Consider the following 26199-nt stretch of genomic DNA (forward strand, 5'->3'; position numbering starts at 1 on the left):
GCGGTTTTTGTCTACAGATACTAGAAAAGTGTGACTACTACCGGTGGCAGAGGAAGTATCTGAATGATTTGGTTGACGCCAAAGTGGTTAAGGTGTTTTATCATGAACATGAGCATGAAATCGAAGAAGAGGACCAATATGTGGACTTCCAGCCTGTGTTGTTGGCATAAGAACGGGTTCCTGGCAAAGTGCAGAAGCAAGATATGAAAGCAAAGTTGGACAAATTAATGAAGCTTGTGTTTGTGTTGTGTATGCTATTTGTAGCCATTGTTGGCATGTTCCTTGGCCATGTGTTGAAGTAGAAAATATGTGTTGTAGTACATTGGCCAAGGGACATATTTGACGAATGAATGGTAGTATTTGATGAATGAACAATGCATATTGTGTGATGACTGAATGAGTTCAAACTGACGTAACTTTTTCAATAGCGACATAGTTCAACTTGACAGACATAGTTCAACCAAAACATAGTTCAATTTGACGGACATAGTTCAACCACAATATAGTTCAAACTGACAGATATAGTTCAAACTAACACACATAGTTCAAACTGTCACACATAGTTCAACCACAACACATAGTTCTAATTGACACACATTACTTCTTAGTTGCCCCTCTCTTTCTTGGACTAATTTTCTTTGCTACAGAAGGTTTCAAGACCTTGGACGCCAGCTTTTTCTTTGGAGTCATCTTCTTTTCTGGAATTGTCTCTAAAGATGTTGGCATTGTCTCGATCAAACTGACAGACATAATTCAAACTAACACACATAGTTCAAACTGACACACATAGTTCAACCACAACACATAGTTCTAACTGACACACATCACTTCTTAGTTGCCCCTCTCTTTCTTGGACTAATTTTGTTTTCTACAGAAGGTTTCAAGACCGTGGACGCCAGTTTCTTCTTTGGAGTCATCTTCTTTACTGGAATTGTCTCTAAAGGTGTTGGCATTGTCTCTAAAGGCTCCAAATCAGTTATGGGCACAATTCCAATGGTCCTTCAAAATCAAGCCTCCTGTACAAATTCAGAGTGATGTTAGTTATTTGTTCACATAGGAAATGCAGTAAAATGGGGATCATACCTCTTGGGTGGAGCTTCAGGTTCTGATTTTGTTGCTTCACTTGCTTCAATTGTAGTTGCTGGACTTGTTAGTTCACCTGCTGCTTCTTGGCTTGCTGCTTCCATACCTGATGCTTGGCTTGCTGCTGCTTCCTTATTTGCTGCTGCTTCCCTTGCTTCTGCTTCCCTTGTTGCTGCTTCCCTTGCCACTGCTGCTCTTGTCCTTGGTGTTGTAGCCTGCACTGTCTCAGTTGTCTTTGATTTCTTTCTCCCAACCTTGGTCTTTGTCTTCTTGGATCTCTTCCTTTTCTTGGTTCCTGTCAGTTCACACCTTCAACTCCCCTTCTTGTGACCAAGTTGACCACAACCATCACATTTTGTTTGCCTTGTAGCCTTTCCTGACCTCTCCAAGCAAGAAGGTATCCTGTTCTTTCTCTGCCTTCCCAGACCTCTTTTCTTGGCATCTGGTGGATATAGCTTGAAGCCCTTATCAACTTGTGACCACTGACTCCTATCTGTTATGTTAGGCCATCCAATGTCATATGCCTATCTGAACCTTTGCACTGAATAAGCCATGTCCACATACTTGTCCTACACTGGTTGCCTCCCTGTAGTGATGACAGCCAAAGCATGTGGGTAAGGCTTTCCTGTTACTTGCCACTGTCTACATGTGCAATTATTCTCATCTAGACAGACCACATGTCTTCTGACATCCTCATCCTTGTAAATCTCTGTTACCTTAGTTTGTTTAGGTCTGCCCTTAGTGACTTTAAGGTGTCCTAACCCCTTTGTGGCTGCATTTAGCTGATGAATCATAGCTAACAGTATGACTCCATGCAAAGGTCTAGATATCCTTCTCCTTTTCTCAAACATGACCACACCCTTCTCCCTTATAGCATCAACCATACAATGCAATGGCAGGTCCTTGAACTCCTTTATCCATGCATTCCATGACTTAGCCAAGTTGTTGTTGATGTAGTCACACTTTATATTTGTAGGAAGAATAGAATTGGATATAATAGATTGATTGTATTGCATTGAGGCCTCGGACGATTTATATTGAGTACAGGACTTAGAGGGCAAGGCTCCCCCGGATATATATATGGCAGTCTATGATACATATATCTACAACTACCAAATATACTCTAACATTCCCCGCAGTCACAGTAGGAGCACCGCAGATGATGAGACTGGAGAAGAAGCCGAAGGCAAAAAGCTGATGGACTGACATCTCCTCGCAGTGATAATGTCGGTGTGGTGCGGATGCTGTGACTAGACAGAACACCGGCGAGTAACTCATGCAGATGATAGCCCTTTGTGCCGATGTCAAGGTAGCCAACCAGGAGGATGAGTAGCCGTGGTCGAGGATGCCGTGCATAGAGTAGCCGTGGTCGACGTAACAGTTTAAGTTGCCGAAAACGAGGGAGCCGTACATGAAGCCGCGGGCACATGAGGATGCGCCGAGAGAATGGTGGCGCATAAAGGAAGACACCAAAGACGAAGACGGTGACGCGTCGAGGCAATTGTAGAGGGGGAGAGGGATTCAATGCTGAAGTTGATGCAGCCAGGCTGACGTAGATGACAGAGTTGGCATCCCAGAGCACCGCTGGATGGCCCTAGTCATAGACCGAGTGATAGGGCGCGGAGGAGCAGGAGGTGGCGACGAGGAGCAGGAGGCGCGGTCGGGGCGCTCGCTGGCCCGGTCGGGGATGATGGCACGCACCAGTGTTGCCAATACTAGACATGCGAGGTAGAGGGCACCAACCATGTGTTAGCATCTAAGGAACTAGCAGAGAAGGCCTCCAAGGTGGTCGCAGGCGCAGAAGAACGGCGAGGTAGAAGATTCCGATGCAGCCCGTGGTTGCTGGAGTAGACAAACGAGATGGAGATTAGACTGCGACGCTGGTGACGAGGTGGTGCTAGACGAAGCGAGGAGGTAGACCCGGACAATCTGACGCAAGACCTGATGATCTGGATGACGCGGCGGTGGAGCTCGAAGGAGACGGGGAAGAACTCGAACAACCTAATAAAGACCATGCATGCAAGGTGCAGCGACTCGTAGTCGATGATGAGGTCGTTGATGTGGTTGGCGGCAGTGAGGATGCAACGCTGAAGGAGACCACGTTTGGGCCACTACTGCCCGAAGAGGCGATGCAGTGGTAGCCCTCCATACTCGGGCAAGAGGTGCGCAATATGAGGACGAACATCACGGGAGTTGGGTGAATCACGCACATCGGCTGATTAGATCAAGTATGCGCAAGGCGAGACGACGATAGACAAAGTCGGCGGAGGTGTCCCGATCAGTGGAGGCGATGATGAGCCGGTGGAGGTCGACATGCGGATGAAGTAGCGAGGAGAACGGTGCACATGGGCGTCCCCTAGGACGTCATCCATCTCACCAAGCCGCATAGTCGGAGACGGGGACGGAGCTGGTGAAGTCGACGCTGGTGTCGAAGTAGAGGCAACAGGACGACGGGCGGTGGGTGATACAATCCCGATCTATAATCAAGCAAAAGAAAAAATAAGATACAGCAAGAGCATCTCATGTAGAACCTTCAGGTGCATGTAGGCAGAAAAGATGGAGTGGAGCAAGAAAATCTCATGCCAAGGGATGGTGGCGCAAGGTGGTAGTGAGCGCGACGCAGGGGATGTGCAGCCGAGGGCGACGACGCGAGGAGCAGAGGCGCGCGGCCGGGGGCGGTGGCGCGAGGAGCAGAGGCGTGAGAAGCAGAGGCGTGTGGCTGAGATTGGTGGCACGAGGAGCAGAGGCGCAAGAAGCAGAGGCGCTCGGCTGAGGGCGGCGGCGCGAGGAGCAGAGGCGCGCGGCCGAAGGCGGCAGCGACGAGGAGGGAGGACGACACCCGGGTGAGTTTCTTCACGATCTGATCTTGCTTGACAACAGAGGGCGGCGGATTAACAGGATCCGTCGCGGAGACTGTGGGCGCTGCCCCCAGCGGATGTCATGGGCAACCTCCCCGGGAGCGCGCTAGGAGGCCATCGAGGGGGCGCGCTGGATGCGCACTGTGAAGGATGGCCGGCTGCGCGCGGGAGGTAGGGAGGACGTACGGAAGCGGAAGGTTTGGCCTAAGATCTAAAACCCTAAACTCGTGATACCATGTAGGAAGAATAGAATTAGGTATAATAGATAGAAAGTATTGCATTGAAGCCTTTACCGGTTTATATTGAGTACAAGTGTTGACGCTAGATTTCGACACGTATGGAATCGGCGTCAAGGAAGGAGAAGACTGGCTGATGCGGCAGATTGGAAGGCTGGAGCGATTGGGCCAATATGGGCTTAAAGTGGATCAGAGGAAGAAGATAGATATTGGCCCGCGGGAGTATAGTAACCAACTCCGATACGAGTTGTGTTTGTAAATATTCGTTTTCGTTTAAAATTAGAGATAGATCCTAGTCGGTTAAGAAATTGGTTGTAACAGGCTATAAATAGCCATCGTTAGAGATTTGTAAAAGAACACATCAATCAATACAACAATCTACTATTTCCTCGTACTTTACCTTCAAGTCGGCGACTTCGCCAATACTTTTCAGTCGTACCAGGAGCGGGGAGACCGTCAAGAAAGCTCCTTTCCCAACTCCCCACCAGATCACCATCGCTGAAGACTCGGGCAAGATGTCCGATATGGTTCAGCAGTCTGTCTACCAGGCCTTCATCGATCAGTCCCCGGTGATGGCTAACACGGTATACAATGCCGTCATCAGCTCCCTGGCCAATGGCGTATCTCAAGGGTATCAGGGGCCAGCATACGCCCCGCCCATTACGGCCCCAATCAGGAGCTTTCCAAACACATCTCACTCGGCTCCTCAGCCGATGCCAACTCAACATGGAATGCATTTAGGATACAATGGTGCGCCATGGTTTCAATCACAAGCACCGCCGCAACCTGCTCAAGTTTCCTCCATGCAATCATTGCCATCAAACTCAGCGCCTTGGGGGGCACCATCGACATCGGCCGTTCCGGATCAATCGGTTGGCTATGGAGGCTCTCCAATCCAGGCACCATTCCAATCAGCCGCCCGGCCGACGGTTCCACAATATCAACCTGCCACGTCAGAAATCGGCAGGGGGGGCAGATGCTGCTGAGACGCTCCGAGGCGCGGCGCCGATGATACTGTATGATGAGACGGCCGGTCCGCTGTGCCACTAGATGCCAACCGCTCAGCCGGCCACGTTACCGCAGAATCCGCCACACGCCTTGATTCATCACCCGGTCATCCCACCACCGATCCACCAACATGTGCCAATTCCTCAACAAGTAATTCATCAGCAGCAAGTGGACTAGATGGCAAGGATAGCGGAAGTGATTCAAGATCAGTTCGGGTTGAAGCCGAAGGTACAAACCTACACGTACAGGACGCCATACCCGCCTGCCTACGATCTACTACCGTTTTCCCATTGGTACAAAGTTCCCGACTTCACCAAGTTTTCGGGGCTAGATGACACTTCAACTGTGGAGCACGTAAACAGATTCATCATCTAATGTCGAGAGATGGCTGCGCAGGTGCTCTACGGGTGCGTTTGTTCTCGTCATCCCTATCCGAGTCGGCTTTCCAATGGTTCACTACGCTACCGCCCAATTCCATAGTCACTTGGGCCGACATGGAGAAACAGTTCCATAAATACTTCTACGCGGGAGTCCATGAGATGAAGCTCTCAGATCGGACCAGTCTCAAGCAAAGGAGCGATGAGCCAGTGTCCAATTATGTGCAGAGGTTCAGGGAGGTCAGAAACAAGTGCTACACCCTAGTCCTGACCGACGCGCAGCTGGCCGGTATTGCCTTCCAAGGCCTCCTGCCGCACATCAAAGAGAAGTACGCTTCCCAGGAGTTCAAGAGCCTGAGTCAAATCGTTCACCGATTGGCCGGACAAGAAGTACGCCCTTTTGATCAGCGGAGAAATTTTCAGAAGAAGGTGGCGTACTTAGAGGGATCTGAATCTGAGGAGGAAGCGGAAATCAGCCTAGCAGAGTGGGTTAAAGGAAAGAAGCCAATATCGTGTCCTTTCGGGAAAAAGGAACAAGAGGGGTTCGGTTTTGACACGTCAAAGGCCGACAAAATTTTCGACCTACTTCTCCAAGACGGGCAGATCAAACTATCACCCTATCATACGATCCCATCGGTCGAGCAGCTGAAAAAGATGAAGTATTGCAAATGGCACAATGCCACGTCCCACAACACAAACGAGTGCAAGATCTTCCGTTAGTAGATACAATCGGCCATCAAGCAAGGTAGGCTCAAGTTCGAGGTCCCGACAAAGCCAGCAAAGCCGATGAAGATTGATCAGCATCCTTTTCCCACTAACATGGTTGATACGGGAAGGAACGCGCTTCAAACCAAGGTGCTGACGTCGGAATCGGCTAAAAAGAGTGGCGCTGTGGACCCCAGAAATCAGGCTTCTATGGAAGATGTCAAGGGGAAGCGACGGGTTGACGATGAGGGTGAAGGATTGGAAAGGCCGCGCAGACCTATTACTTCCCAATTTCTGCTCGACAAATATCAGCAGCAACAGGAAAGTTTGAGATATCACTAAGGAATGATACGACGACACGAAGATCATTAGTGATGCCCGTTCTTCATCCATTGCTAGGAAAATAACCTCAGATTGCCATCGGCCAATAATTGCCCGGAGTGCAGCGGTCCATATCGCAATAATTGCCCGTTCAGGAGGTCTCGCTCCAGGGATAGAGGATCAGAGCCAATCAGTAGAAACTGGCGCGAGCAAGAGGATCGGCGCCTTTCAGTGCGTGATCGGCTGGGGGGCAGAGTTGTCCGATATGATCGGCCAAGGGATAGACGCGAGCAATATGATAGGCCGGGGGCAGATCTGACCAACATGACCAACCAGGTGGCAGAGTCAGCGCACACGATCAGTAAGAAGAGATGGCCGATGCTCGGGTGTCAGATGAAAACCCCCTGGGACGGGAACCAGACTGGGAACGCGCGAGACCGCCGGCCAAACCGGTGAACCCCAAGTGGTGCAATGACGGATTTACCAAATCCCAACAGCGAAGAATCCAATGCCTGCGCCAATGGGAACAATAGGAAGAGGAGCAGACGCAGATGGTGGGAAAGAAGGATAGGTCTCAAGTCTGGCGCCCCAAAAGAAACAACAATGAGGAAGATGCCAGCCAGGAATCGGCAGCTGACGTCAGCATGGTGTTCATCTTGCCGATGGAGTTCATGGCTCCCGCCGATCGATATGACACGACAAAGATGGAGGAACAGATGGCGCAATTGGCTTTGGAGCCGTTGACAGCCACTTTTGAGAAACCCGAAGATGAAAAATGACAACACCTTAAGGCACCGTTCCTCAAAGGGCACGTCAACGGTCGACCCGTCACCAGGCTACTAGTAGATGGAGGCGCTGTAGTCAATATCATGCCGTACGCCATGTTCCAAAAGCTGGGTAAAAGCGACGAGGATCTAACCAAGACGGACATGATGCTCAAGGACTTCGAAGGCAACGTATCTCCCGCACGTGGAGCGCTTTGTATCGACCTCACCATCGGCAATAAGACCCTTCCCACTACCTTCTTTATTATTAATGGCAAAGGATCCAACAATATGTTGCTCGGTCGCGATTGGATACACGCAAATTGCTACGTCCCGTCTACAATGCATCAATGCCTCGTACAATGGGTCGGTGACAACATCGAGATAGTCACCGCCGATTCCGCCTATAGTGTTGCTGCGGCCGATACGCAACAGTGGAGCTGCGAACACGTCAAGTGCATTTCCGGAAGAACTTGGGACACCGATTTCCTGAAAGTGTTCGATTTTGGCCTACAGCCGATCCGAGCAGTCGGCTCTGAAGATTCAGATTAGATTGATAAGTTCGTCCGAGAAGATGGGAAGTTGGGGCACGGGTTTATGTCGGCCGATTCATTAGAGATGATAGATCTAAGTGATGGCACCAGACCGAGGCCGACGTACATTAGTGCTAACTTGGATCCAGAATATAAGTGTAAATTGACAAATTTATTGAAAGAATTTAAAGATTGTTTTGCTTAGGAATATCATGAGATGCCTGGTTTAGACCGGTCTATTGTTGAACACCGGTTGCCTATAAAGCCGGGATATCGGCCATATCAGCAGCCCGCACGACGATACAATCCTAAAATTCTACCTGACATAAAGGCCAAAATTACAAGACTGATTGAAGCAAAATTTATTCGGCAGTGCCATTACGCCGAGTGGATCTCTAACATTGTACCCGTATACAACAAAAACGGAAAGCTGCGCGTATGCATTGATTTCAGGAACCTTAATCAGGCCACGCCGATGGATGAATATCCAATGCCAACGGCAGATGTGTTGATAGATGTCGCCACAGGATATAAAGTCATCAGTTTCATGGATGGTAATGCTGGGTACACTCAGATATTAATGGCCGAAGAAGACATTTCAAAAACGGCTTTCAGGTGTCCTGGCCACCTCGGTTTATTCGAGTGGGTAGTTATGACCTTCGGATTGAAGAACGTCGGCGCTACATATCAACGGGCAATGAATTACATCTTCCACAAACTCATCGGCGTCCTGGTGGAAATCTACATCGACGATGTCGTGGTCAAATCAAAAGGGCATCAAGAACATCTAGTCGATCTACGAGAAGTGTTGGAATGCATGAGGAAGCATGGGTTGAAAATGAACCCAAACAAATGCGCATTCGGTGTATCGGCCGGGCAGTTTCTGGGATTTATGGTTCACAAGCACGGGATAGAAGTCAACTGGAAAATCATAACAGCCATCAACAAGGTTGTGGCAGCACAGAACAAAACTGAGTTGCAATCCCTAATCGGCAAGGTTAATTTATCAGAAGATTCATATCCAACTTGTCAGGGCGCATTCAAGCCTTCACGCTGTTATTGAAGTTAAAGCCCAACCAGGAGTTTGTATGGAGAGATGAACAATGGAAAGCACTGGAAGACATCAAGCGATATCTAGTCTCGCCACCTGTGCTGGTCCCACCACAAGCTGACAAGCCGTTCAGATTGTACTTATCGGCTGACGAGCGGGCCATCGGATCGGCGCTAGTACAGGAGTTCGAAGGAAAGAAACGGGTAATATATTATGTTAGTAGAAGACTTCTGGACGCGGAAACAAGATATTCCCCGGTAGAGCGGCTATGCCTATGTCTTTATTTCTCATGCACCAAGCTCAGGCACTACCTGTTATCGGCAGAGTGCATAGTCGTATGCAAGGATGACGTGGTAAAGTATATGCTGTCATTGCCGATTTTGAAAGGACAAATTGGAAAGTGGATCCTGGCTCTGTCAGAGTTTGACCTAAGGTACGAATTGGCCAAATCTGTCAAGGGCCAAGTCATGGCCGATTTCGTGGCCCAACACTGCGGACCAGAAGTCGCCGTCGTTGAGCCAGCTCCATGGACTCTATTCTTTGATGGTTTGTCATGTGGTGCCGGATCAGGAATCAGCATCGTTCTCATATTGCCTCGGAGGGCAAGCTATGATTTCTCTCTGCTGATAGAAGCTTCCGCGACCAATAATTAGGCGGAGTACCGAGCTGTCCTAAAAGGCATTCAATTATTGAGAGAGATCAAAGCCGACACTGTGGAAATTTTTGGGGATTCCATGCTCATCGTAGACCAGCTAACGGGAAGATCAGAATGTAAAGATGATGTCCTGCGGATTTACCACAGAGATTATCTCCAACTTTTAAAAGAGTTCAAGACTGCAGTTATTAAGCATATTCCCAGAGATTATAATGAAGAGGCTAATAGGCTCGCCCAACACACATCCGGGTATCGGCCAATTCAGAGCGCCATGATTCTGGAACTCGCAGCCGACGATTGGCGAAAGGAGATCGCTGATTACTTAAGGGATCTATCCAAGAAAGTGGATCGGCGAGTACGTTTTCAAGCCACAAAGTATGTGCTACTTGATGATGATTTGTTTTACTAAACGATTGATGGAGTTCTGCTTAAATGCCTGGGGACAGAAGAAGCAAAGATCCTAATGGGAGAAATCCACGAAGGCATGTGCGGAGCTCACCAATCAGCTCATAAAATGAAGTGGATGATTAGGAATAACGGATATTATTGGCCGACGATACTCGAAGAATGCTTGAAATATTATAAAGGTTGTCAAGACTGTCAGAAGTTTGGCAACGTACAACGTGCGCCGGCATCGGCTATGAATCCAATAATCAAGCCATGGCCATTCAGGGGTTGGGGAATAGACCTCATCGGACAGATTTATCCTCCATCAAGTAAGGGGCACAAATTCATATTGGTAGCCACTGACTACTTTACCAAATGGGTGGAGGCAATCCCATTGAAGGCTGTGACATCGACCGCTATGGTCGCGTAAGGGACCACATTGTTTATCGTTTCGGTATTCCTCAAACTATCACAACCGACCAAGGGACGATGTTCACTTCGGGAGAATTCGAGGAGTTCACTGCTGATATGGGAATCAAGTTACTGAATTCTTCTCCATATTATGCTCAAGCTAACGGCCAAGCTGAATCATCCAATAAGGGGATAATTAAGTTGATCAAGAGGAAGATTGAGATACAACCTAAGAAGTGGCACTTATGTCTGAACGAGGCTTTATGGGCTTACATGATGGCCTGCCACGGGGCAACTAAAATATCTCTTTATCAATTGGTGTATGGTCACGAGGTAGTGTTGCCTTGAGAATTAAGGATAGGGTCAAGATGCACATCGCTTCAAGACCAGTTGACGGCCGACGACTATTCCCACCTCATGAAAGGAGAGCTCGATGACTTGGCAGGTCAACGGTTGAGGGCTCTGATCAGCATTGAAGAGAATAAAAAGAGGGTGGCCAGGTGGTACGACAAGAAGGTTAAAGTCAAGCAATTCTCCCAAGGGGATTTGGTATGGAAGTTAGTGCTGCCGATAGGATCCAAGGATCCCAAGTTTGGTAAATGGTCGCCCACTTGGGAAGGGTCGTATAAAATCGGCTGATGCGCTCTGGGAAACGCATACATACTGGAGACGATCAAAGGAGAAGAATTCACAAGGGCCTTGAACGGGAGGTACCTAAAGAGATATTATCCTAGTATATGGGTCGACGCATAACTAAGTTACGAAGAGTATCAAGATGGCACGGCCAGTTCCTATTAGATCTTATAGCCGATGCAAAGATGAAATCGCCTTGAGAACAAAACATTCGTTCAAGTTGGCCGATTTATTGTTCAGTGTGAACAATGGGGTACACGGGCGACATGGTACAAGTCGCCCTTAGAACAAAAGTACCAACACATCTATTAACCACGCTTTTTCTTTAGTTCCCTCTCTACCCGACTTAATTCTATCAAGAGGCAGGTGCTCCTTTCCTCCAGATCCTTCATCGTGGCTTCAGCCTCAACTTGGCACGGAAGAGGATGGCTCTGATCTAGCGGTGGTTGAGACGTTCCAACTGAGGCGTCTTCAAGGGTGATTGGGCGAGGGAGTGGATGACTCCTTTCGATTGGTGGCCGCCTGTAGTAGTTGGCGTCGATGTGGTCCCAGATCCGCCGTTCAGCGGGGACGTGGTCCCTGAGTTCTTCGCGATGGGCTCTGATCAAGTCCTTGTCCTCCTGCGACAACAATTCATCGGAGTGCATGATCTCGATTGCTCGTTCCAGTTCGGGACTAAGGCGTCTCGGCTGAAAATTGACAAGCAACCTCTCGATGTCAGACTGATCAAAATGTCGAATCAGGGAATGGAGGGCGAAGGAAGGATCCAGTACCTGGTTGACGGAGGCGGAGGAGAAGGAAGAAGACGAGGAATACATCTTGGTGAACAGTCCGATGGTATGAACTACTGGACGAGAAGAGGACGAGCGAGGCGAATGACTTGGGAAGTAATACGAGATCTCGTATTTATAGAAAGAAAAGGGGCAAGAGTTTGGTAAGATGCATCTCATCGGAGTAAAAGGGGTAATAAATGAAAGTCCGCCACGAAGGACGCATCAGAGTTGGATTCATGCATCAAACGGTCAAAAGACTTTAATGTTTTTATGGAGCGGCCAACACTTTTACAGTTCATCCAAGGAGGGCATTAATGGCCGCAATCGCTCGTTGCCTAACTTGATCGGCCGAGTCTAATATCCGCTGGTCGTCATCGGCTGATCCTGGGACTTCTGGCATATGGAGATGGAGTCTGATTGCTTCGTGGGCTAGGTTTTGTCTCTCTTGCTTTAGTTCAGTGATGACAGAGGAAAGGTCTTGGAGTCTCTTCTCTTCAACGGCTATGTCCTTGGTCACCTGCTCCATCTCCTTGGCGAGCTCCGCCCTTCGGCGCTTGAGGCGATCTATAGCACCAACAATACCCGGGTGGGAACTTTCAAGAAAGTTGATCCGGTGATGTATGTCTTGGGCTCGATGCTTGTAAGAGTCTTCCTCCTCATGAGCTTTAGCTAGCTTGGCGCGATCGGCCATGTGACTCAAAGCCCTGAACACTGGGATCCGCATTGATTCAATGTATGCGACTGGCACCAAGGCTTCTTCCGCCTCTTCTGGGACTCAGCCACTGATATCACTGAAGAGCTGCCGAATTGGCGAAGCGTCCTCCACCAATCGACCGATGTCTTCTTGAAGGAGGGTCCATATGCTCTCAAGTTTGGTGCGGACGCCATCAGGGATTGAGCTCAGAGTGACCTGACGTGAAGCAACCTCCTCGTCATCAGAAAGTGCGACCGCGAAGGAGAAGAGACTGTTATTGGGAGTATCTTGTTCCTGCAGGAAAGTAAAATGATAAGCATCGATTAGCCGACGGTAATAGGAAAATCGGCCGATTCGGGTAACAAGTCTCTTACCTCTTTGAAGCGGATTTCTTCTGTTTGCGTCAACGGGAGTGCCGCCCTTGGTTCAGGAGCTGGTGCGACCGGCTCATCAGAAGAGGAGGACTCAATGATTATTGGCGTCCTGCTTGGACCGGCCTCCTGGAAAGGTACGAGGAGCAAGTTCTTATGAGTATAATACAAGTGTTTAGATCTGATGACATGTGGTGATTGCCGTACCTCTGAGGTTTCCTTGGTCGATGGCTATTGAGAAGGTACAATTGATGTACCAAGGGTAGCCTGCATCAGAATCAGTCAAGCTTTTGGTTAAGTATTAAAAAATTGAGTGAAGGGATTCTTTACCTCAGTGGGAGGATTTACTGGTGCTCCGATTTCTGCTTGGGGCGTTGGCAATTGCTGCGGAGGCACCGGGGCATTTTGGGCAGCCTAATGTAAAGAAGAAGTCAGTATAGGAAGAATACTCAGGAGAATGTGAACACAAGGTTACCTGAATTGCTTCTAATACCAGTGATGTGGTGGCCGCTCCAGCTTCTGTAGCAGCTTGGGGATCAACCTCCTCAATGACCGGGAGGATCGGCGCAGCCAAAGTTTTCGCTGATGCCGTCGCAGATTGAACGGCCGATTCCGTGCGAGCATGCACTCGGCGGCTTGTCTTCTTGACAGTTTTCTTCGGCGTTTGCTTTAATCGGCTGGTGGTGATATCATCAATGGATGGGGTGTGGTGGCCGATGAGTGGGAATTCCGTATACGGGTAACGGTTCTCTATCGGCCTGCCACTCCGGCTGCGTTTTAGGGGGAGTTGACTCCCGGACTATAAAAGAAAGCAAGAGTTAGCGACAAATTTGTAGCATAAGAAGGAAAATAACATTAGAACCGGCTGAAGGAAAAGCAGTACCTCTGCACTCGGGTCGATGTTCTCAGGATCTAGATCATTGCAATATGTCGCGGGAGATACACAAAACAGATGTTGCTTCCATTCTGCCCACCATAATTTGAATGGTTGGACAGCAAAAGGAGCTACTATCCAGTTGTTCAGATCGATGGTGCTGGAATCAGGCACTCGGTCACACAGCCGACTGTAGTCGAGACCCTTGGTGAGCCTATCTCGGAATTTCACGCGACCGACGAAATAGACTCGAATCGGCAGCTGACCTAGGCCGAACTGCCGTGCCGCAACTGATGGGTTATAAAATTCATAAGTAGGGGCATCCTTCCCCGAGAAAAAATTCGCTGGTAAGATCCCCGATTTAATCAAGACGTCCATAAGATCATTATTAAAGGTGTTGGACGTCGAATCGTAACAGAAGGGGAGCTCACTCTGTCCTCTGATATGGGTACCAACTGGTGGTTTCCTTACTGAAGCCGTTGTAGAAACATCTGAAGTACTCGGCTACTTTGGTGGCGGTCAACTGGCAACCAGGGAAGACTGATGCTGCTTCGCCGAAAGAGGTGCATCGACGCCGTACGGTGGGGTTTTCTTCCGATTCAATGTTGGGGAAGGTCATGTGCTCCACCCGATGCTGAGAGATCTTGCTCATATACAAGTTGAGCCAGAGATTGATGAACCACCAGGGGCCACCTGGGTTTCCAATCGGCTCTCCCTTGGATAGTTTGACACCGATTTGGTGCAGCATGTCATAGGCCGATCCCAGCAGATCTTTCCCGAGGGGGACAGAGGCTCCTCTTGATAATGCTTTGGCCAAAGCTTGTGTGTTGGAAGACAGACCGACTGCCCTGCCACAGAAAAGATGTTTCTCCAACCACATCATCAGGAAGGCCGCGTATTCTTTCTCTGAAACAGCCCCGGTCTTCATTCATGTTGTTCTTAATGAACCCCTTCCACCCGCCGATTGCTTTTGTCTCCAGCCGATGGGTTGGCTTGACCAAATAATGGAAGGGGGTATCGGGAGAAGAAATGTCAAGGCTGGTCAACATTACAACATCGGCCAAAGTGGGGGTCATAGGCTCATGACCGAAAAGGAAAGCATTGAGGGCGTCGGACCAGAAATAGGAGGCCGCCATCACCAAGGGTTCATTTCTCTCCATTTGAGACAGAGAGAGATTGATGCATTGGCTGATTTTTCGTTCGTCCCATTGAACTCTCTTGGAATTGGCTATCCGTTGGTACCATTCTTTCCAACTGGAGGTTTCATTCGGCCAAGATCTAAAGGTGCCTGACCACTGATCCAATTCCATTAGGGATTGCTTAAATGGGATTATGTGAGTTTCTAAGTTTATCAGATTGGTTGGGTCTGGATTCCCCATAGGACCTAGATAGATGAGGCCGGGGGCTTCGGAAAGGCGAATGGTGATTTGGTGTCTAACCACCTAAAAAAGGTAAAAAGGGAAGAACTAAGAATGGATCTAAAACAAATGCCTGGGCGGTAAAGGTGAAAAGAAAAGTTCCGGGTGAATACCTCCGGGATGAAAGTCATCGTCGCTGACGGGGCTGCTGGTGGAGCTACCGCCGCCGAGGCCGCCGGTGGAACCTCTGTCGCCGATGGAGCTGTTGCCGCCACCGATGGAGCTGCTGCCGCCGCCATTAGAGCTGCCGCCGGGGTTTCTGTTGCTGGAGGGGTTGTTGATGGTGCCACAATTGGGAAGATGAAGCGGAATGCGGATGAGAAGGAGGTCACCGGAAGGTGTGGTTGGAAACCAAAAGGGCGCCGGAAGAAGATGGAAACTAGTGCGCCAAGAAAGGAAGTTACTGGCTTGTCAAGAAGAAGTGCGGGCATGCCAGTATTTAAAGACCATTCGAGAAGGGGTAAAGGCAGGATTTTTACTGCGCCATCTACACGAATTTCGGGGGAGTGGTTGTCTCAGGCGCCCGTTTCGAAAGGATTGCAATCACCAGGCAGGAGACCGCGAAACGGAAGGATATTTTTAATGCGTTTGTTTCGGAGGAGAAGTTGAAAAGGAATTTTGAAGTCAAAGCTATGTTTTACTCCGAAACTGGAGGGCATGTGTTGACGCCAGATTTCGACACGTATGAAATCGGCGTCAAGGAAAGAGAAGACTGGCTGATGCGACAGATTGGAAGGCTGGAGCGATTGGGCCAATATGGGCTTAAAGTGGATCAGAGGAAGAAGATAGAGATTGGCCCGCGGGAGTATAGTAACCAACTCCGATACGAGTTGTGTTTATAAATATTCATTTTCGTTTAAAATTAGAGATAGATCCTAGTCGGTTAAGAAATTAGTTGTAACAGGCTATAAATAGCCATCGTTAGGGATTTGTAAAAGAACACATCAATCAATACAACAATCTACTATTTCCTCATACTTACCTTTAAGTCGGCGACTTCGCCAATACTTTTCTTCTTTCACGAGTTCGTACGGGTTGGCAGGGCTGCATCGAAACGATCTCCGGCCGATTCTGTAAGTTCCATTTATCGAGTAATATCTAAGCTTTAACTTCGGGCGCATCGCTGTCGTTTCGTTTAGATTTATTCACCAGTTATCGATATTTACTAGAATTATAGGTTTTATCTGTTGTTCTAGTTTTATCACCAGTTATCCAGCTTGAGATTTGAATTGTCGGCTTTGCTATTGTTATTTTTGTTCATTACTACCACATAGCCGATTAGATCTGTTTCAAGTGTTATTTTCGTAGCTTTGTCTAGTTTACTCTAGTAGTTTTCTTTACAATCGCTACGTGATTGTCAGTTGTATTATAGCCGATTATCTTTTTATAGCAAATCGGCCGATTCACTGATACGCTCCTCGAGATCAGAACTTTAGCCGATCGGAACCCCTGGAATTTGACACGTTTTCTTCCTTGCCAATCAACATGTTAGATTGGCTGGTATACCGCGCGAACCACACCAGGGCGATCACCCGAACAGGAGCTAAGCAGATTCTCCCGGGTCGTGTGTCCAATGTTGAGGGTCAATCAGCTTACTTTTAGCACGAACAACAAGACTTGGGGGACAAGGCTTCCCCGGATACATATGGCAGTCTACAATAAGTATATCTACAACTACCAAATATACTCTAACAACATCTGGTGAGAACTTTGATCTAGCCCACAAAAGGTTGTGATGGTCTTCCAGCCATTTCTCTACATCAGGGCTGGTTGCAAAAACATTGTCTAGGAAATACTTATGCTTTTCTTGTGAGTATGCTCTAGCTGCAGGCCACATGTCTGATGCATAAACTTCTCCTGTGAAATTCTTCTTCATGTTCTCCATAAGATGATTGAAGCATTCCCTGTATTCTGCACATGGAAATACAGTTTTGATTGCAACTTCTAATCCTTTGCAGGCATCTGTGCATACTGCTAACCTTGGAAGAACACTAATAGCTTTCCTTAGTTGCTCCATGAACCAAATCCAATTCTCTTTGGTTTTTGAATCAAAGAAACCATGCTAATGAAAACATCCAATTGTGACCATCAAGAGCTAAGGCTGCAAGCATGTGACCATTCCACATTCCATTTAGTGCAGTGGAGTCAATACCAATGTAAGGCCTGCAGCCACCTAAGAAACCATCTATGCTACCCTTGGAAGCAAAAAAAATCTACTAAAATGCTTATTGTCACCAATTTTTATATAATCTATCTCAACAACACTGCTAGGACTTCTCATTTCAACCTCAGCCTTAAACCTGTACAACCAGTCAAAATTGTCAACCCATTTCCCAAAAATTTTATCTGTTGCCCTCTGTCTACCATACCATACAGTTTCAAACTGAGTCTGAATCTTATACTTGTCCTCCAGTTCCTCCTTTAGTTCTTTAGCACCCATCCCAAGCTTCCTCTTCAGTAAAGGGATAGCTCTCTCAGCAACCCAAGCCTGGTTTGCCATTCTTCCCAACACTCTACTTGTTGAAGCACACTGATGAAGATACTTATTTATTTGAACCTGCAGTAATGCAAACAAACATTACAGTAGTTAGTCTAACATGAAGCTCAGATGTAACTGCCTAACTGTAATAAATTGCATAAATATAACATGAAATAGTTAGTAGGTGTACCCTGACACAACCATCCAATTGTGTCTTAGCCCTAATAATCTAAGGGCATGCAGTAGCCTTGCAAAAACCCCTGAACCTAGACTTGTAAGCAAAAGCCCCTGAACCTGGACTTGTCAGACTTCTCAGTGCCTAGCTCAAATTCATTCACAATGGCATGCTAATTAACTACTAGTCTAAATTCAACCATAGAAGGATACATTATGCCAATAGACATTTTTGGATTATCCCTATCCCGATCCATAACAGGTTCAATAGGATCACTGTCATCCATAGTACAGCTTGAATCTCTCATGTCCTCTTCCATTTCTTCTGGAATGGGAATTTCTATTCTTGTTGTCTGTTCTGCTCTCTCATCTACATCTTTGAAACCCATAGCCTCAAACACTCTATCTTCATCAGCCAGTACAGTTGCTTCACCATCTTGATCAGGCTCAGGGAGGATAACCAGAGAGTCCCAATCCACAATCTCAGGTGCCAAATTTTCATGACATGTCTGCTCTGCCTCTGCATTATAACTAAATATCTCACCTAAGCCTTGAGCAACATTAGGTACTGGTTGTGCTTGGCTGGTGACACCTGAACTGGCCATAGATCCATCTCTAGTTTCACAATCTTGTTCCTCCTGCTGATAGCCCTTTTGAACTACTTGCACTAACACATTAGCCAACCTGTCATGAAACCTGGACCTAATCATCTTCTCAAAATGCTCATTCCTTCTGATCTTCCACTGAGAACTACTATCACTATCAACAACCCACACAACAAGTGTCTGACTAGGATCCCAAATGATCTTACTCGCCATTTCAGTAACAAATGAATCAAGATTGTACCCACTATATCTATCAATCCACATATCATGCCATTGCTCAGCCATATCTAAAGCACCAGAGTACTCCAAAATTGACTTAAATTTTTCACATTAACCATTTTCTAAAAGCATTGCCAGGATCAATCCTGACATAATCATAAACAATGAAACAATTTGACCCTAGAGACATGAATATGCGGTGCAGCGACTTCAAGCGCGCTTACCATGGAGGGCATTCGCTAGGCTCCATGTTCAATCAATGCAAGAACCTCACATCTACTAGAATACCTCCCTACAACGATGAAATAAAGCAAATCAGGGGAGCTCAAGGGAATCTAGAACCCCACATCTAGGAGAACACCATTCTTGGAGCAAGCGTGGAGCAATTACCTTCAATCCGTCACCATCGCCGTCGAAGCCGACACCGGCGTCGCCGTCGCTGTCGGGGTCCAGCTACGGTTCGAGCAGGTGGTGAATGGATGGTCTGGCTCAGTCGGGACGGGGACAGGCGGTCGGGCAGTCTAAAGGATAAGTCCAGAGAAAGCCGGGTCTTTTCGCGTGCCCCCGTCCAGCGTGTATGCGTGACATGGCGCTCCACAAATGCAAAAAATGGCGAATGTGTAACAAAATCTTCTCTTCGGTGGTAAAAATGTAGACGAAATTCTAAGAGTGATTTTCAAAGGTGTGCCATTTCTAACGGTGGCAATTAATTAAATATCCCGGTTTGGGATAGTTGGGAACATGAAGAAACTAAGTGGTGCACAAGGATCTATGGAAAACGAAGAGATCGAGGGATGAACATGGGTGAGATTCACTGTAGAAGGGATGAGGGAGAAGAAAGGAGAAAAGGGAAACAGAACCGGCATACCGCCTAACAGTCAAGATTATCCGTAGCCGCATTTGGCTAGGTTTGATGTCCCTCGTCATGTAGACTTCGTAAAAAAAAAACAGCTGGAGTAAATGAGCGTGAGAGATGATGTTGTAGACCCTTTTTGTTGACACAGAATGGAAAGGGCAGCATATTTTATCAGCATGCATCATATTTCGTACAGAATTTTCATTTCACTTCACTCATACATTTATCTGGACTGAATTCCCGTAATCTAAAAAAAAGTAAGAAAGCAGCCCTTTCATCTGACAACTAGTGCAGAAAACTGAACCGGAGGTTCAATGATCTTGCATTACGTGATCAAAGTACATTACTTTTCCGCCCTTTTCAATTGCAACTCTGACAGTAGAATGAAAGAATATCATGAATATGAACCTACAATACATCCCTACTTACATACAAAATCGTCTAAGATCAGTCTGCATTTAGCTGGTATGTGTCACAAGGTTCCTGCAAAGAAAGGAGGAGATTATTAGATGGTTCATCACAAAAAGATCATCTGCAAGGAACTGCACAGCTAAGATCCATATTCTTTGGCACAGTAGCACATGCTCAAATTCATGCAAATAGCCTAGTCATTAATACTCCAATAGTTCCATTATTCAAAAGTAAAAGCCTAGCATCATTGTAACCCAATGGTATTTTGTAGCATCATTCTTCAATTATACTTAATCTTCCAATTTGTATGTTAAATCTGTTTTATGATATTTTTAGTGAAAGAACACAACAATTAATTTTGACGAATAAAGTTTCACAGTTTTTGTTGTTCCCAAAAAGGTACCGCTGCTTCCACAACACAAAGTTCAAAAACAACTTAAAGTTGCCCATGCATGTCAATCTTGGAAACAATGATGAATAACCAATATCAGGCATAAATTCCAGGAACAACTTCCGTGCGGTCCAAATTGCTAAAAATTGGAACTGAACTTTGAATTGAAGCAAACAAGAGAGTTAGAAACAAAAAGCGATGGGAATCCATCATCTGTCAGTAATTACTTACCCTTCATCCTTGTGCTACTTGTTTTTGCTGCTTGCTGCTGGGACAAATCAGTCAGTGACAAAGGAGTTAGTGGCGGGGAAGAAATATCACTGCCATCTCTGCTATTTCTAGCCTCCAACAATCTGTTCACAGTGATGATGGGTATCCTCTGGCTATTTGAGGGTATGGAATAGCTGCGAGTGAGGGTAGCAGGTGGTAGTGGAAGTGGCGAGGGGCTTTGTGATGCCGTCGGCGATGCACGGGCTGGTGCTGCAGGAATTTGAGTCTGACGTTTTGATACCAGAGGACCAGAGTAACCGACCAAGCCAGAAGGTCTGAGGGACTCCACATTGGCTGGAGGCCTAGGAAGCTCATGAAGTTCGCTGATCTTTGGTGATTTTGTTGAATGCCGCAACATCTTGGGGGAAACTTTTGGGGACACAGATGATGTCTGCCGAGAATGACTTTGAGGGTTTCCTGGCATCACATGTTGTGCCATGGGTGACCTGCGATCGTTCAGAGAAGATGGCTTGCTTAACCCTGGTTTGCTTGGAATTGGACCAGACCAAGATTCCCTCTTCATCTTCTTGTAATCAGAAACTGATTGGGAGAACGTCGACATCCCCTCAGTACTTGATGGCATTTTCACATGGCCACTCGGCCTAAACAATGGAGATGAATGCCACAGATTCGTTGCCACATGAGGTTTACTTTCAAACTGTTGCGAATGATGTGATCTGTGAGCACCTACTGTTCTGGGGGTTTTGTCATCAACTGGGGTTGGGAGTTTGTACGAATGTTTGGCTGAAGATGGCTTCATTTGCCAAAACCTCTCAGAAGGATCTGGTAAATTGCCCGCAAAAATTGGTGCTGAATGTGTGTTAAACTCAGGCTTCACTTGTGGAGTTATAATATCTCCCTTGTTTTGTTTGACCTCTTCCTGCATATAAGAGGACAGCAATATTATTATCTTAAGAATATGCCCCCGATTTGATTTATAAGTTAAGTATCAAGAAATCCTAATATTCTCTACACCGAGTCTAATTGTACCTGCTTGCTTTCTTTTATTGGCTGTGGGGAATTCGTCACATCTCTTTTATCCAACTGTGCACAAAAATTACAGTAAATAATTAAAAAAAGACAATGCAGATCATTGACATTAATTCTCCATTGTACAGATAAAATTTAAACACAAGAATGTAAGAGAGAAGTGTAGTATCAAGAAAAAGATCAGGAAAAAAATACAGCAACAGCCATACTGTTTATTTTATGAAGTAGAAAATAAAACTGATAAAACTAGAAGCTAAATTAATAGGCTGAACCTCATATATCAATCATTCATTAAATTGCATTATCACACGCTAACCACATTTCATCTAGCAGTGGTGAACCCATGAATAACGTGCAACTCTTTTTTAAACTAGCCTTTGAGGCCATATTTGTTCTTCTAATCAGCTCAAACAGAAAACTGTGGAACTGGAGTCAAATCTACCTCAAATGCTATACAAATAATGCTTAATTACAGGGTATTTATTCTGTGAAACCAAGTGTGGACAACATTAATTGTTAGGCACTTGAAGGACAGAGGCACCTAGTTACATAAAAAGCAAACCAAAATATGAACCATAGAACTTACATCCATTGAACCTCTTGAAGCAAGAAAATCTTGATCCTTGTCATTTATTTCATAGTCAAAACTAAGGTCTTCATCGTCACTGCAACCATCCTGTTCAGAGCTGTAATCGCCGTTGTCAGATGCATCATCCTCAAGACCACTGAACTGGTAGTCAATGTGCTGTTTCTCAGCTATTGCTTTTACATGAGGATCGAGTGCTTCAAGACACTTCAACCCTCTCCTGAAAAAGCTTAACTAAAAGTCGAAAGAACAGTAGGATAGTTAGGTTATGTGTCACCCAATCACAGGGCCAATTTGAAAGCCAGAGAAAGAGTAAACCTACCTGAGCGGCATGATGGCGAGAAGCCTGTGTTAAAAGACTATGGAACTGCCCTTGCCTCAATGATTTTAAGCGAAATATGAACAGTGCTGCATCTTCTTGGTACTCGGCAAAAGAACTTTGCAGTTGCTCTGCAGAACATGATTCAATTTTGGAATGCCTTGACTTTCCCTTTTCCCTATAGGATGTCCTCATAGCTTCATATGCATCTCTGTGATGAAAGGAAAAAAAATATTGGTAAGAGAAGTATCAATCGTAAATGAGAAAAAAGTTGATTTGAGTTGTATTTGAACCTTTTCATGTCGCATTGCTGCTTCATTTCCTACATGTTGTCAAATAAAACAGAATGTACAGTGTGTCAGGATCTTACAGAAAAAAAATGAAGTAAACTAAGGGCATATTTGGATGGGGATTCCAAATGAATTTTCGGATCCTATGTTCTTTGTTATCAAGTTGATCAAAGTCCAAAAATTCTCAGAGCAATCCTCTCTTCAAACACAGGGGGCATCCCCTTCTTACTGACATAAAATATTTCCAAACAAATTCATGATCAACAATCTTCTAAATCATAATAGAAATTTGGTAACAAGCAGCTAGTATCTGCATTTCCAATCAGAATACATAATTGTACAAATTTATAGGCATCATAGATCTAACCTCTACAGTTTGTAGCTCCTTGAGAAGAGACTCTGATGGGGTTGTGATTGTATGAATGATATTTGAGCGCTGGATAACCAATGTAAGCATGTCAGGGTCACAAATTCTAAGGCAGTAAGACAGTTAAAAAAGGCATGATATTGCTTGTATTGTTTGTTTTATTTTAAATTTTCAGCTGTTTGCTTCTGGCAGAGGCTGGAAGTGGCCTCGTCGATTATATCACTGAGTGTAATTATCTGAGTAAAAAATAAAAATAGCAAAAGGAACTTACGTAAGTATCAACAAATTTTTGCAATTCAAATTGGACCTTTCCCAGCATCATCAGCACTCTACCTGCAGGCAAGAGAAAATTAATATACCACTAAGTTGTTTTTTCTAAGAAAAACTAGACACTACCAAAGTTGTACCAGAAGCATAAAAAAATCAACTGCATAAAGATCTAATTATTTTGGTCCAAAGATGCCAAATAGTACTCTTATAAAATGGCATTATCATCCTAGGTTATATTTTAGGAAAGATCCACTAGTCTAGTTTTATATGGAGGAAGTGTCAAAAGTTGAAGTCGCTATGATTTATTCAGTAAATTTCCATAATAGTTTAGCGTGTTGTGATTCTAAAAGATGCCTCTAGCAGAACAACGTGGTTTACTATGTGTTACATCAAAATTTGGATGTTCTTACCACTATCATCATCATCACCGTTGAGTGCAGTTTTCGCGAGAAAGCAACCTCCAAGTTCCTCGAGAGCCTCCGAAAACTCTGCATAGACAAACAAGCTCTCAGTTAGAAACATGGGGACACTACACAACTGAGTATTTGCAAGCAATTCAATATCTTAAGTAAGACCGTCAGGTACCATATACACTATTTGTTGTCGCGGCTGCAGCTGAAATCAAGCCATCATAGCAGTTTCTCATGTCTTCCACCTCCTGGAAAGAAGTTGAGAACCAAACTTCAGTCAATAAGGCAATATTACCGAAAGGATGACTGTTTTATTCTTGGTCTCCTTTATAATTTAACTGCATACTCTGAATAAATTGGACATGTCCTAGCAGTGTGGCAGGTTGCCACAGTTAGAGAAGTCTAAGGTATGGTTAACATCAGAGTAAACAAGTGCCTGGTGCCATTGTCATTCGACAAATACTTGATGAAATCCTGCATTATGGCACTACAGTAGCTATTTCACAAATAAAGCATTTTGGGACTACTTCTCCACTGTTATATTTGTATGATCTGACATGCTTTGTATTATTGAAAAAGATAGCTCAGCAGGGGAGATTTTCAGAAAATTGTCAAAACACTGCATGTCTGCCTCAGAAAGACAGAAACACGCTTTTCTTAGATGGCATCATTAGTCCAAACAGCGTAGCGTCCGAGCATCCCACATCACGCGGTATCTGGAACGGAATGCGTCGTGTTGCAGAACAAGCGTTCATACGACGGACGGAAAGACTCTTGCTGGTACCGAAGTACAGGCTGCCGTCTCCATTGATCTAACGTGTCTTGTCCAGTCAAGATCACGTCGGATGGCTGACATTTTTTATAGCAGCTTTCTCTGATGGACGTTTCCTTCTGAAGACTTTGACCAGCAAGAACAGAGCCCCAAAACGCCAAGGTGATGCCGAGCAGACACGTAAAGGGGTTGCAAGTCTTTTTCATGGATTAGAACCTAACAACTACCTTACCCAAAAGATACTTTGACTTGAAAAAAAAAACTCCTACTTGAATTGAAGAGAATATAAATTTAAGCGACATTATGTTTTTTCTTTAAAAAATTTGCCCACGATATTTTGAAGCCAATACTGTTTGTATAATTTTTCTCCGTCTACAAACTAGGATACTGTCCCGTGGTATTTGCCCATTAAGAAGTACTCCTAATTTATGAAAAATGAAATTAAATTGTGGAGGTATGGCCATGAACCAATGAACAAACGTTGGCAATTCTTTGGTAAAAATTCTAATTTTCACACAAAGACAATTTCAATTAAAAGGAAATTTGATCAGTTGCGCTGAATGACCGAATAATGGGAATTCCATCGTTTGGAAGTTTGATCATTCCCCACCTAACCAATGATCGGAAACTGACACCAACCAAGAAATGAACAACACACTCCACCCGGAAAACCGCACGAAAATTAGGCTGCTAAAACCGAAAAAGGAGAAAAATCCAGGGGACGATCCCTCCCGAGATCCAATTTTGGCTCCGGATTCATCACGGGCCACGAAAATCATATCCCAAAGGCCAAAGATCACCCAGGAGCAGAGCCAGAAGAAAGAGGGGCAAGGCGCAGGTAGATACGGACCTGGGCGGCGCAGACGAGCTCGTCGAGCTTGGCCGGCGGCGGCTGGTGCCCCCTGCGCTCCTTGGGGTGGTTGTGGCCGAAGCCCCGCAGCCTCCGCAATGGCGACTTCATCCCCTCCCGACGCCACGCGCGATTCCTCCGCGCCCTCGTTGTTTCCGTCTCTCTATCTCGAGCCTCCTCGCAATCAACGGTGACCGGTGACGCTACCCGTTGCCTTGGAGTTTGGATTACGGAGAGCCAAAAATAGCCGGCCACTTGGGAGAGAAGGGAGAAATGGAAATGGAGGAGGAAGCCGGAGAGAGAGTAATTGCGCCTCGCACTACTTATAATAATCGCTAATGGAGAAGCAGGGTGGGCCCCATGCGCACGGTTGACCATGCCAGTGGAATCGCGCGGGAGAGAGAGGAGAGGTGGAAGAGGCTGCGACTGCAACAGGTTGCTCCGAATTTCAGCCAGTGCTCTGATCTGGCAGGCTGGTTCTCCATTTCAAAAAGGTAATTTTACCCCTCCTTTAGACAAAGAAAAACTCGTCTCATGTGACGATGTGAGTGATGGGACATGATATCTGTCCATCTACTAGGAGGTAACCTACGGCAGAGGAAGGCCGCTGGGCCCACTTGGCTGGTCGGAGATTACCAGCTAGGACCTGGAGCAACTGAGCTAACCCATTGTACATCCATGCATGAAACCTATGTTCTCTGCCTCCTTTTCTCCGTAATGTAAAAGTTCATTTGTCCTGGTGAGACGCCCAGCTTGCTCTGTTGTTGCTCGGTAATATAATGCGTGAG

At 46.1% G+C, this 26199-nt stretch overlaps 1 protein-coding gene and 1 pseudogene across 1 annotated transcript; both read right to left on the reverse strand.

The window, feature by feature from the left end:
* Window positions 1-1049: 1049 nt before the first annotated feature.
* On the reverse strand, window positions 1050-18541 carry LOC140221639 (uncharacterized; annotated as a pseudogene).
* A 1094-nt stretch (window positions 18542-19635) lies between these two features.
* Window positions 19636-25838, reverse strand: LOC117840737 (uncharacterized protein At2g33490). The gene is made up of 11 exons (XM_034721262.2): window positions 25412-25838; window positions 23965-24037; window positions 23790-23867; window positions 23381-23442; window positions 23110-23178; window positions 22746-22774; window positions 22456-22663; window positions 22134-22367; window positions 21548-21601; window positions 20519-21437; window positions 19636-19968 (listed from the first exon to the last, which is right to left on the reverse strand). Exons 1-11 carry the CDS (start codon window positions 25787-25789, stop codon window positions 19958-19960), a joined length of 2115 nt encoding a protein of 704 aa, XP_034577153.2. The 5' UTR covers window positions 25790-25838; the 3' UTR covers window positions 19636-19957.
* Window positions 25839-26199: the final 361 nt, after the last annotated feature.

Source organism: Setaria viridis, chromosome 1 (assembly GCF_005286985.2).
Source record: "Setaria viridis chromosome 1, Setaria_viridis_v4.0, whole genome shotgun sequence".
In the NCBI taxonomy this organism is placed as follows: Eukaryota; Viridiplantae; Streptophyta; class Magnoliopsida; order Poales; family Poaceae; genus Setaria; species Setaria viridis.

What these genes read in the sequence shown, in the direction of transcription:
- LOC117840737 (XM_034721262.2), bottom strand. Translation starts at nt 25,789, where the DNA reads ATGGTCAACCGTGCGCATGGGGCCCACCCTGCTTCTCCATTAGCGATT. An exon ending in GACAACAAATAGTGTATATG is followed by an intron (nt 23,868 to 23,964) that starts GTACCTGACGGT and finishes TTGTCTATGCAG; the next exon opens with AGTTTTCGGAGGCTCTCGAG. An exon ending in CGGTGATGATGATGATAGTG is followed by an intron (nt 23,443 to 23,789) that starts GTAAGAACATCC and finishes TCTTGCCTGCAG; the next exon opens with GTAGAGTGCTGATGATGCTG.